This window comes from Varanus komodoensis, unplaced genomic scaffold (assembly GCF_004798865.1).
Source record: "Varanus komodoensis strain SLA01 unplaced genomic scaffold, ASM479886v1 scaffold30, whole genome shotgun sequence".
In the NCBI taxonomy this organism is placed as follows: domain Eukaryota; kingdom Metazoa; phylum Chordata; class Lepidosauria; order Squamata; family Varanidae; genus Varanus; species Varanus komodoensis.
The window spans coordinates 2995811-3008581 of NW_025335762.1; the positions used below are offsets into that span (position 1 = coordinate 2995811).

Sequence of the window (12771 nt, forward strand, 5' to 3'; positions counted from 1 at the left end):
ATTCACAGCTGATGTCCCTTCTATATTTGGTCCCTCTTAGGTAATAAGCTTTGTCTTTGCTTGGATCCCACCCTGCAAATGCACAAGCTGGTGCAGCAAAGCAAATGCTTGGCACCCTCCAGATATTAGCCAATGCAGGTTTTGCATTGCAGACCAATTTAAGTGCAGACCAATTTTAGCCTCATATGTACAAATGACTGAAGAGACAGTCATTCATATTTTTTCATATATTTGTAACACTTTGCTGCGGATATTAATAGGGATTAATCTTGAGGGTGCACAGGTGGTCACTGAGGGCATAAATGCTTTGAGGTTAGATGCTGTCTGTGTGTTTATCACTTGTAGAAAACACCCGTTGAGAAGCTAAGTGGGCAAAAGGAGTGGAAAACACTTTGCCAACTTTCCCTATAAGGTTAAAATTGACCCACTTCACTATTAACACCTCTTGATTATCCTGTATTGGCTAAAGAAGAGATCATTCGCTGCCCAGTATGAGCATGAAATTATTCTCAGAATTTCTGTGCTAATGCTGAGATTTCCTGCTCCTTCTGAGATGACAAATTGAGAAAATCCTCAGATTTTCTATATCTCTGGCTACTAGAAAACATGAAACTGAGAAACATGGAAGGTTGAGTTTATCCACATGCTCCGGTGCAGCACCTTCCAATGCCCTTTATGAACTTTTTGCACACACCCACAGTGCAAGAGTTCTTGTGGCAGCGTTACAAATGAAACATCCAATTTGTTTATCAATTTTCCAAAAGTAATTTCACTTGCATTCAAAAACAAGGAACTGACACATTTTATTAAACTTTTAGGGAAGATGTGCTACGGCTTTTCTGAGAGATATACTGCATGGCCTTTTACAAATGAATGTGTTTTAAAAGCAAACCATGCAGAAAATGGTAGAACCGCTTCTGTACCAGGAGAAGGTGGCTTTGTTAACATTTGGCGTTTTTCCTTATTCAGAAGTGCTTGTACAGGCAAAACAGATTCTAAAGGAACTTTCAATCTAACATATACAAGGAAGAAGCCAGAAAAAAGAGAAGAGTAATGAGGAAAGAATGTGGACGAGTACAATCACACAAACACCAGGTCTGGTTGCTTACAGCTGAAACTGAGAATCCTCTATAGGATAAACCATATTCCAGAGCTGCTGAAGCACAGGTCCATGGGCCAAGTATGGCCTACCTGGAGACCCAAACTGGCTTTTCAGAGTTTCCCAGATGACCACAACCCTTGTTTTGGTCCCACCCTTTCCCTCAGCTACAGATTGCTGGTGGCCCAGCTTTTGTGCAGTTTTTTTTTCCTGTTCAGAAAGGCTGAGCTGCTTTTCCTGAGGCATGCATTTAAACAAATCTCAGGATTTAGTTACTGGCATTAAGAACTTTAAGCTAAAATAGGATGGTCTTATTGTCCTCTTCCTTTTGACCATGGCCCTGCCAACCACTGGGATTCAGCCTCTGAGAGCTTTTCCAAAATGGAATTCCACTCTTGAGTTGAAAGAAGATCAGATTTGGCCCTTAGGCTGAGCGAGGTTTGTAAGTGAATTTTGAGGAGAGAATTGAAGATAAAGAGAACAAAGCTGTTTAGAAGGAACACTAAATACCATGGGTGGAGCAGGAGTTGTATCATTCATGACTTCTGACACTACCAGCACCTTTAAAGAGATGTCTATGACACTTGGGTAAGCAGAGTCCCCGAAGCATGAACAGATGGAAACGTGAGTGTACATGTCAGGTGGTGAGTGTGGTCAATGATTTCACATTATAATTCAAGTTCTGGGGAAAAATAGTTCTCCTCTTGAATAGAGTCATCCGTCTCTCCCAAGAACAATTCAGGAGGGACTGTAACACTTTAGGGAAAGATCTTTGAGTCCCACACAACAACTATGGAATGCTGTTGTTGTTGTGGCTATTTTGCAGTAAAATCAAGGAGCTTTTCTGGTGGAAAAGCCCCTTGAAACCTATTTGATGTTCTCATAATACCTTTCTCCTCCTAGCAGCAGGTCACAACTTAAGGAAGAATCAGGAAGGATGCAGTTCCAGAAAAAAGCCATTATTCCCCACCTAAGCATTAAATGGATTCTTGTACATTTACTCCATGGCTTATCACGGAGACCAATAAATAGTCAACTGTAAACTTGAACAAACAACCAAAGCAAACAGGTTTAAAACTGGCTAGGTGTCCCAGCACCTCTCACCTCTGTTGTACTGTGGTTTTAGAGTAGATCGGAAAACCATTTAGTTGCTGCATGTATTACAGAATAAAATGATAAAGAATGTCAATGGGAAGAAAAGGAGAAAATGGACATGTATGTATGTTTTATTCATAAAGTGGGTCTCATGTTGCAGATTGGACCAAAGGTAGATGATGGATCTAAAAAAGTTGAAGACTACTAGACTAAAGGAAGAGGTACTGTCCAAAGACGGACGATGAATATTGGCTGTGTTGCACTGTTTATTAAAAACTTTGAACAAAAGACAGGGCGGCTAGAATGTTTCCCTCGCAGATCCTCTTCATTTCCAATATGTTTGCAGATTCTTGTTTTCCTAGTAACACACTCCTTAGATTTATTATCCATTGTCAGGCAGCTATCTATCATCTTTCTACTCAAGTACAGTTTTAAAGAAAAGCATACTTTTGAACCACTAGACAGCCACATAATAGGAAAACATGAGAGCAGGCAATGCTCTAGGTCTGATGGGATCTTTTTACTGCGCTTAGAAGCACTGTGGCCTTGTCTGATTTAAAGCAAGATCATATACATCAATGGGAATCCAGACTATGATGCAGAGAGACCCATTCAGTGCCAAGACCTCATGAGAAATGACGGCGCTAGGGAAGAATTTGTAAGGTGCGTCCAGTTTCTGCTTACCTGACAGCACAAAGCCTTGGAGCTTCCCCTTCTTCAGGTCAGCACCCTGAAAAGAGGAAAATAATTTTTCAGCTTGGTGAAGTGCACTGCAATAAACAGAATATTCAGGTTATATGTTTAATTATTTTGTATGCTGCATAGACCTTGCAGATGAACATAAAGAGGCAAGCACATAAAGCAAGCAGAGGTGAGGTGCACACCTGCTAGTGCTTGAAATAAATCATTCAAAGGTGGCTAATTTCAGTCTAAGGTAGAGGCCCCAGTTTCCTGACATGTGCTAAAAATAAAACCAACACATTGGGCAGTCACAGTATTTGCAGTGCTTCAGACTGCCCTGTTCTGTCTTTTACTAATCAAGCTGGTACCCCTGGAGAGTCCCCTTAGCAACTGCACAAGTGAAGCCCCGAGCACCATGCACCCCATCACATCTCTGCACTCTGAGCCATGGCCAGGGAGAGTGCACGGCTAAGGAACAGCATCCTGATTACTTTCTGCTGCCAGCTTCAGCTAGGAATGAGCAAATCTTTCCATTTCAGTTTTTTCCACTTTCTCATTTTCCAGTGTTAAGCCCAGTTTGTCCTGAACCTTGAGATTGTCTTTTTTCAAAGTTCACATAAAAATTAATACACATTTTTCTGTTAATTTCGCCTGGTGACAATTTTCATTCTAGAAGAATGAATGCTACTTTTTCAATTACCCCTTTGCAAGAATAACAACAGTTCACTGTGATGTCTTGTTTGACTGCAGCAAGTTTACTTAAGCTTTCTTTAACTTTGCTTTTTCCAACACCTGCCTGGCACTTTATTTTGCATCTGATCTAAGCAGAAAGGATAGGGAGGGCAGATATGTTGGTGGGAGAAACAGTTTGCTTGCTAATTTATATTTAAAGTGTCATTGCCTTGTAAATGACAGCCCGGCACATTGTAGAATTCCTCTGAAGCACAAGCTGTGCTTGTCACTGTGGCATAAAGGTACTGACAGACAGATCGCACCGGACCTGTTATCTGGGCAACAAGGTTGCTAGGGAGGTTACAATAGCAAGCTTTAAAAGCCCTGACACAATTGTGTGCACAGGAATTCAGGCAGTAGCTAATTAATATCTTTGCAATGGCAAAAAGGTCACTGCAGTTTCAGAAAGCACAGAGACTGGCTCACACAGACGGCGAGTAAAGTTTCCGAAAGTCGCTGGCAAGCCTAGCGGGGCAACCCTGCGAGTTCCTGAGCTGCATCCCTGCATCGTGTGCACCACACGGTTCCGGCCACGTCCTTGCCATCATAGGACATTTCAGAAATCATACTAAAAAGTTATCGCAAGCTTTGTGTGTCACATATGAAGGAAAAAATTGACACAACACACAAAATGTAAAAGGTAGCCCAAAGGGGTAACTTTTATTTTTGCAACAGGTACTAATTTAATCCTCCTATATATGTAACAGATTCAGTTTTTGGGTCAGGCAGAAACAATGAGATATATCTGACACCCATGAAAGAAATAACAGGGTTTTAAAGGCTGTTGTTTATGGTATGCGAATAAATCTAAATGGGGAATCTGGGGTCTGTAACAGCCCCCATATACAGGGGGTTTTTTTGTTGTTGTTTTGCTTCCAGCTCAAAACCTCCTGGAAGAGTGTGTGTGTGTGTGTGTGTATGTGTATGTGTGTGTATATATATATAAAAGTAAAGCATGAACACCTCCTTATCTTAACTCTTGTGTTACCATAAAGTAGCCAATACATTGCAAATTACGATTTTCATTGTGATGCAATCATTTAGAAACCACATTAACTTGGATATGCAGCATTTCTCCATTCACTTTTATCAGAATCAAAATTACTGCATTGCCCTTGTAGTGAAACACACACAAATGGGAGTCAATGATGAAATGCTACAATTCAATTGATACATGTAGACAAAAACATGGCGTACATGGTGGCACCAATTAAGGGAAATTTTTATTTACCCATTTGGGGTCTGTGATGGTTTTGTATGCATAAAGGATTGACATACATGCTGTTTTACATATTAATCAGGTTCAGCACTGAGTGTACATCCAACAAGGCTACCGAAAGCTCTAGCTTCCTGATAAGTATACCTATTTTATGATTCATGTGCTTGCAAGCAGGTATTTATTGTGTATGCACATTAGGTTCCTGGGTGTATATTGAAAACATCTTAGGTGTGACCTGTGAAATGGCCCAGTTATAACTTAACCTTGTGAGTGAAAGCACCCACCAGCATTTGTTCTATATACGTCAAGCACAATGGGGAATATTTGAGTTACTTGGAAAAGTAGACGGTGGTTGCTTAAAAACATGTTACTACATTACAGTCTAGTGTAGTGAATAAAGCATGGGTCCTCAAACTACGGCCCGCGAGATGGATCTGGCCTGTACGCATTCGCTCGGAGATGGTCTCCGAGTGAGCAAGCCACCGCCGCCTGCCTCCTGTACACGCATGCTCGCCACAGGCGGGGAGGAGGTGACTTGCTCGCTCAGAGATGGGTTTGGACTTGCTGGGAGATCTCTGAGTGAGCAAGTCACTGCCGCGCACGCCCCCAGGCACCCCCACCTCACTGGCCGGCGACAGTCACCACAGCCTTTCAACTGACCCCCTATTCAAACAGTTTGAGGACCCCTGGGATAGAGTATTGGACTGGGACTTGAAGGGTCCCACCTGGCCACAAAGCTCCCTGGGTGACTTTGGTTCCGACACGGACTCTCAGCCTAACCTACCTCATGGGGTTGTTATGAGGATAAAATGGAGAGGAGGAGGACTACGTAGGCCCAATACATCTACAGATCCCAGTCCCTAACCAGAACCCCTTGGGTTCTGTACAAGAGGGGAAAAGTGGGATACAAATGTAATGTAATATCAACATGACCAAAGGCATATGGTGGCAACTAACAATGAGCTCACGGTGTTTGTAACTGGCTTTACCCTACGGAATAGTCTGATAGCACAGAGCAACTCTGGACCAACTATGCACATTCTTGGCAGAGAGAAGTGCTGGAATGGAGACACAGGAGGGAGCATATGTTGCATAATAGTATGGTCAGTCCAAAGCACTTTCAAAATGAGTTAGGTGATAACCCTAGTTTTCGGATCAGCTTACTGTCCAGTTAAAAATAAGGGAATGTCCTATATGCTTCTTAAAGAAGAGATGAAGGAAGCTGCATTATACCAAATCACATTGTTTCACCCTTGAGCTGCAGATCTTCTCCTAATTTTCGGCCACATTTGCCAGAACCTTATTCAGAACTGAATCTCCTACCAGTGACCAACTGGCCTTTGAATTTTTTGTTTGTTAGATGGCCTTTGTCTGAACATGAAGGCAGCACTCCTATGCACACTTGCCTGGGACTAAGCCATGCTGGAAACAGGGGGACTTATTTCTGAGCAGAAATCTGTCGGATTGCCTGGTACATCTCTTAAGAATCTAGGACTGCTTACTTTCCCTTCCCTCCCAGAAAGGAAACTCAACTAAAAGGAACCAGGTTCAACGCCTTTCCTGGGGAAAACAGATGTGTCCCCCTCCTCTCCTGGACAGATGAGGTTCTGGCAATGGTGCAGAGCATTTCCTCATTCCACTTCAATTATCAACTGCAAACTGCCCGCCCACTGTCAAGCTTTCTAGCCCCTCGTTGCTGACTCCTCCTGACCTTGCCAGAGCATGGGGGTCAGCAGCACATTTCTGTGAGTGCAGGGCGAGATGATTTAATCTTTTCATCCACTTCTTCACATTTATCAGGAGGAATAAATCACTTTCCTTTGCCTGCCAAGCAGATGGGGTGGGGGGTGGGGGAGAGAGAGTGGAAGATGGAGTTGGCCTTCCATTCCTTTCTGGATCATTTGAATCTGTCTGATTTGAAAATAACTTCCCAGTGCTTGCTCCTGATTTTGGCATGGGAACACCTGCCTGACTATCACTTGGGAGTTGCCTGTTTTCATGAATCTCCTGATGAACAACTTGGTACAACAATAAACAGCACCTCCTAAACACGACAGTAAATCTCTTAATTTTTTTCAGAGGTAAACAACTAACACACAACTGCGTATTCTCTGAAAGTATGGACTAATTTATGCTTATCAATGTTGATTTAGAATTCCAGATGTGTGCACCCAAAATGGAAATAGAAACATCATGTTTAATTGATTTTTTAAAATTAATTCTGTTTGTGCTTTTTCATGTTTTTATATTGATCGTAATTGATTCTTGTTAGCCTTCTTGGAGTTCTTTTAGATAAAAAGGTAGAAACATGTTAATGAATAAATAAAATGTTCCAGAAGTGTACAGCACTCTGTAGTACTCTAGAAACGTATTGTCCTCTGTAGATGTCAATGATTTCTGGAGATCTAATGTTTCAGGATGCTATTAGCAACAGAAATTCTGTTACAAGTGCCTTGTTAACAGCCCTGGCTATTTGATGCATACCATGCATTTGTCTCACCTTTTGACTGAACTCAGGTATAATAGTGCTTAATTATTTAGAAGATATTTTTCCATGGCTAGGCTGAATTCTTTGCCATGAGTTGCCATGGAAAGCAAATTTAAAGGTTTATCCTGGGACTTGAAAGTCTATCCATGTAGTAGTGGGGTAACAGAAATGTTATCATATGTTCTTTTATACTGCGATTTCTAAAGAAAGAAAGAAAGAATCTATGAATTTTTGTTATGGTCACAAGCCAATCAGAGTCTTGATACCAAAGAACAAATACAGGAATTAAAACAGTTTCATAAAACAGATGGGTTTTAAAAGAGATCCAACTAATTTTTTTCCTGATTTGCATTGCAATAAAAAAGAAATTTGCAACCTGCTCAGTAATAAAGGATAAATTATTCTTTAAGCAGAACAGGACCATATCTTCAGAAAATCATCCTGGAAAAGTTCTTAGTAAAGCGAGAACAAGCCTTTTTTACAAATTACTGTACAGAAGGACATGATCAACAGAGTCTGCTACTCCAGTTCTGCACAAATGCATAATCTTAAAAAATAATTATAATATCTTAATAAATAATGCTAGTTTATATAGGGATATGAAAGATTGCTTTATTTTCCTTGCATTTTGTTTATATCCTCATATTATCACAGTTCTCAACTTGTAGCAGACACTAACATCACGATCACTTGAAGCAAAGCCAAGTTCCTTCCTGCAGCTATTAGAATAAGGTTACAGGTACCAAATGAGAGTGAATCCTTCTGACTTTGATGCTGTAACAGAATGCTGTATTAACAGAATGTATGTGTGTTAATTTTGAATTAATGTTTCTGGTGTCTGAAATGTTCATTGCTTATGACCTGTGAATTAGAAAATGCAGAATTATTACTACTTGGGGCACATACGCATGGCTGTTTAACACTGACAGGATAGCAATGAGGTAATTTGGTGAGCCAGCGTTGGCACTGGAACTCCAGATTTGGGGTGCCCTCCCTCTGCTGTCACAACTGCAGTTCTTCCTGTATTGGCTGCAACTTCTAGGCCACAAGGCTGGCCTTGTCGTGGGTGTTGGGCAGGGGTGTTCTGGGGGAATGAGGCAGCAAGGGGTGGCCATTCGATGATGAATCCTTTTGGTGCCTCCAGCTCCTCTCTTGCAAGCCTGTATGAAAGACTCAGATGGCCCTTAAAGTATTTCTGAGGTGGGAGGAATGTGAAGGCGAGGGCTGAGTTCAGGGGATGCAGTAAGGCTATGATCTTTGACCGTCCCTATGCCATGCCTACAGTCCTAAGCACAATTACAAAGTGGCATTGTTTTTAATGAAATTTACCTTTGAGTATACATGTTTAGGTTTTATTCACACAATCCAAAGCCATCTAAATTGGAAAGCCCTATACCCTTCCTTTGAATGAAAGTCCTTTTGTACAAGTTCATTTTATTTTCTTGTGTTTCATGGCACCACAATGTTCTGGAGATGGCCTTTAAAATGAGGGGTCTTAAAATAAAGGGCATCTGGCAACTGCAGGTGAAAAGGAGTGCAAAAAGAGCAAATTGTCATTTTCTTATTCAGTTGGTTTTAACACAAATCCTCATTTACTCAATACAGCAAGTTCTCTTGAAAAACAGCACAAAAGTGACACAGTGAGTTCATCCATCTTTTTCTGAAATCTGGCTCTGTGGAAATTCGAATGAGGAATACACTTAAAAAAAAAAAGTTCTATTCCAGTAACCCAAGAGCATCTAACTCAGAGCAAAAGAGACACAGCTGGTGAGTTCACACAACACAATAGCCCACACAGCAAATAAGCCACATAGTATTGTTTGCAGAACAACGAACAGCATACTTAAAAGATAATTGAGCTCACTGTGGGTTGTCCCCCACTCCTTCCCCTTCAGTCTTTTCAGGGACTTGGTGGCTAAACCCATCTCCCCATGCCTGTTGCAGCACTTTTTCAGTAGCTGCCATCGCTTCCCCTCTCTTTGGTCTTTTTCATAATGTCTCCCAGTGACAGACCCTCAGAAGTGTCCAGGTGACACCCTGAAGCAGCTATCACTGATTCACTGCCTTTTAAAAATAACTTTTAGGTGTTGGAGATTTGCACAAATGTTTTACATTAAAAAAAGCTTGCGTAGGTATTTCAGCGGCATTCAAGTCCACAATTCAAGTCAAAAATTTAAATCTTGTTTGGTCAACTTCCCGGTAAGTATCCCCTGTTAATATTCAGGAGGAATGTCAATGGCTATTGACAAAGCAAACCAGCAAATAAGTTAACTGGTCACTTTGATTCTCAGCAAACTGGCAAAAGAAAACAAAGTGGTAAAGTGAAAGTTAATCTGAACCAGGGCTCAGATCATTCTAAAGTGGATTCCTGAGAAAAGGTGCTTTGTGGGTGGGCATCCTCAAGCAACTAAGGGGTTTTTCTCTAGAACGTTCTGCAACTGCCCTGAAGATTCTGCATTATAAATAGGAAGATTTTGGTTCATATAGGAAGCTGGCATGGTACACACTGCTTTTAATTTCTGGTACCCCAGGCAGCTGCCCAGCTTACATTATGTATGATTGGAATGTTTCTGGCCCTGAGGTTTTATTTTATTTATTTATTCAGTCAGTCAGTCAACGGAAACACATTTCAGGATTAAGCTTCCCAAAGTGTTGTACAAAACCATAAGATAAATTCAAAAGTTAAATTCAGAATTAACAGTTTAAACCAGTACGTACTGCATACACTATTGCCCCAATAGAATTAATTGCAGGCCACAGTGCACAGGTGAGTATTTGTGTTACACTTGAAGGCATATATTGGGCCTGATAGACATCAACTGAAATGAAGTACCACACCTGAGTAGGTCCCAGCCCTTGCGCTGGCCAACCTAATTGCACTTACACAGCTTCCAGTGCTGATCACAGCATGCAGGCAGGTTGGCATGGGCAAAGATGGCACTGCAAGTAATCTGGCCCCTATCTAGCCATGTCTTTAAGGATCTATGGTCTGCACTTTAAATTGGACAAAAAGCAATAACTGCAGCAGGTATGCAATATGTGTATCATGTAATACAACTGCCTTGCACCTACTAGCACTTAAGCAGCTCTGTATTGTATCAGTTGAAGTTACTGGATCATTGCTAAACGCTCCTCCTCATAAAAACAGAGCGAGTCAGAAGGGGCCTCCCAGGCCATCTAGTCTGACCCCCAGCTCTAGCCGGCTCCGCTCATGACATGCCTACCATGTGCATGTCTAGCCTAACCTTGAACACCCTCACCAATGGGGCCACAACCACCTCCCATGGAAGCCCATTCCATACCCTTGGGGTCCTAACTGTCAGGAAGTGCTTCCTGGCATCTAAATGGAACCTTGGTTCCCTGAGCTTTGCTCCATTGGAGCGTGTCCTGTCTTCCTCCGCAGGGGAGAACAGGTCTCTACCCATCTCCATGTGACATCCCCTCACACCTGTATGTTGCCAACATATCTCCTCGGAGTCTCCTCTTCTCCAGGCTGAAGAGACCCAGTTCCCTCAGTCTTGCCTCATACAGCATCCCCTGCAATCTGGCCACCATCCTTGTGGCCCTGCGCTGCACTGACTCTAACCTGGCTATAGCCTTTCTGTAATGAGAAGCTCCATTGGTGAACACAATACTCCAGTTGCGGGCGCACCAGAGCTGTATAAGCACAGAGTTGTGCTGAACCACAACCCCCGTGAAGTTGTGGTTCAGTGTACGCAGCCTCAGTCTTTTGTGGAATTTTCCATGCTGTGGCTTGCTCGCAAAAAGATCGTTTTCTTCGAGAGAATCCAAACCTGGTGAATCTCCTTGTGAATAAGCTGGCGCCTTGCCATTTGGCAGCTTGATCGCAAGATCGGTTTGGACTTGCTCGGAGAAAATAATTTCTGCACACGCTTGCCCCGCCCCCTGGCTTGGCCCGGCCCACGTCCCCTGCCCACACTGCCTTGGCAGCCAGTGCCCATTACCAGCACCAAATTCACAGTTTTTCACAATTCACGGGTGCTCTAAGAATGCAACCCCCGCAAATTTCGAGGGACTACTGTACTTCTCTCTATCTAGAAGCCATGCTTCTGGCTATGCAACCAAGGGTGGTGTTTGCCCTCTTGACCGCCACATCACACTGTTGACTCATGTTTAGCCTGCAGTCAACCGGTACCCCGAGGTCCCTTTCACAAGTGCTGCTCTCCAGCCACTTGCCCCCTAACCTGTTCTTATGACACCCATTCCTATGCCCCAAGTGCAAGACCTTGCACTTATCCACATTGAACGCCATCCTGCTGTCTCCTGCCCACTTCCACAGTCTGTCCAGATCCTTCTGGATCTGGAGTACCTGCTCCTCAGTTGTGGCCACTGCCCCCGTTTTAGTATCTTCTGTGAGTTTGATCAGCAGACTGTTCACCCCTCTTCCATGCTGTTGATGAAAAGATTGAACAGGATCGGCCCCAGGATAGAGCCCGGGGTTCTGATGATTCCCCACTAATAGTTACCCTCTGCTTTTGGTTACATATAATTCATGTATTCTGCATTTATATAGTACTTCCTGGAGAACTGTGAAGGCAGTTAATAATAATGGTAGTAGTAGTAGTGATATCGATACTAATACTACTTCTAATAATATCATAAAATATGACAAAAAATATAGTAAAATGCTCCTTGATCAATAATAAAACTGTAACTATGCCAGCTGAGTCACACCTCAGGGGAAGTCTACAGAAGATGTGGATCTTTAGCAGTTTAGCAAGATGCTTGTCTCACGTCAATGGAAAGAAAGTTCCAGAGGGTGGGTGGTGCAGTGCTAAATTACAGGTACAGGTTACATGTAAAAGTACAGTATCTGTCACAAGTACTCCTCAGGCAAAGATTAGGGGCATATGGCACTATCAGGGGAGTGCCTGCCTTCTGAGGGCCACCTGGACTAGCTACAGTCATAAGGGATCAGGCAGTCTCTGTGGTAACCTGGTTCCAAGTTGCTTAAGGTTTTGTATGTTGAACATTAAGTGTGGCCTGGTAAGTAGTGAATAAATACAGAACATATCACAGTAATCCATTCTGGGTATCACTAGAGTGTGGATAACTGAAGCAAGGACTGACTCTACAGACTGGGTGCCATGAACTGGAAGCAGAAACAGGCTCTTCAGTTAATTGAATGTTATAAAGAATGTTGGAATATACCAATTAATGATCTGTGACAATAGGGTGAAAAAAGGACTGATAAAGAAGAATGATTTTAATGATATATGGGATTTGTTTATTGAGTATGTATTAATAAAAGGGGAAGGTATTAAACCTTCAATGGATCTAAGGCAATTTTGGATGGAAGGGGTATTTCTGAAAGGAAGGAAAAATGAAGGAGGAGAAATAGTATACAGCGATGGTTCTAGTGGAGGGGTGCACTAAAGGTGATTTTCTTTTACACATTTCTTGTGTGTATTTTGTGTTTTTTTCATTCTGTTATAT

The 12771-nt window shown here is 42.3% G+C and overlaps 1 protein-coding gene across 3 annotated transcripts in view; it reads right to left on the reverse strand.

Annotated features, from left to right (window-relative positions):
• PEBP4 (phosphatidylethanolamine binding protein 4) overlaps nt 1-12771 on the reverse strand; it is a 250014-nt gene that overhangs the window by 30756 nt on the left and 206487 nt on the right. For all 3 annotated transcript variants that reach the window (XM_044437566.1, XM_044437565.1, XM_044437568.1), the window contains exon 5: nt 2879-2924. In XM_044437566.1, the coding sequence (XP_044293501.1) occupies nt 2879-2924 (46 nt within the window). The remainder of the gene's footprint in view (nt 1-2878; nt 2925-12771) is intronic.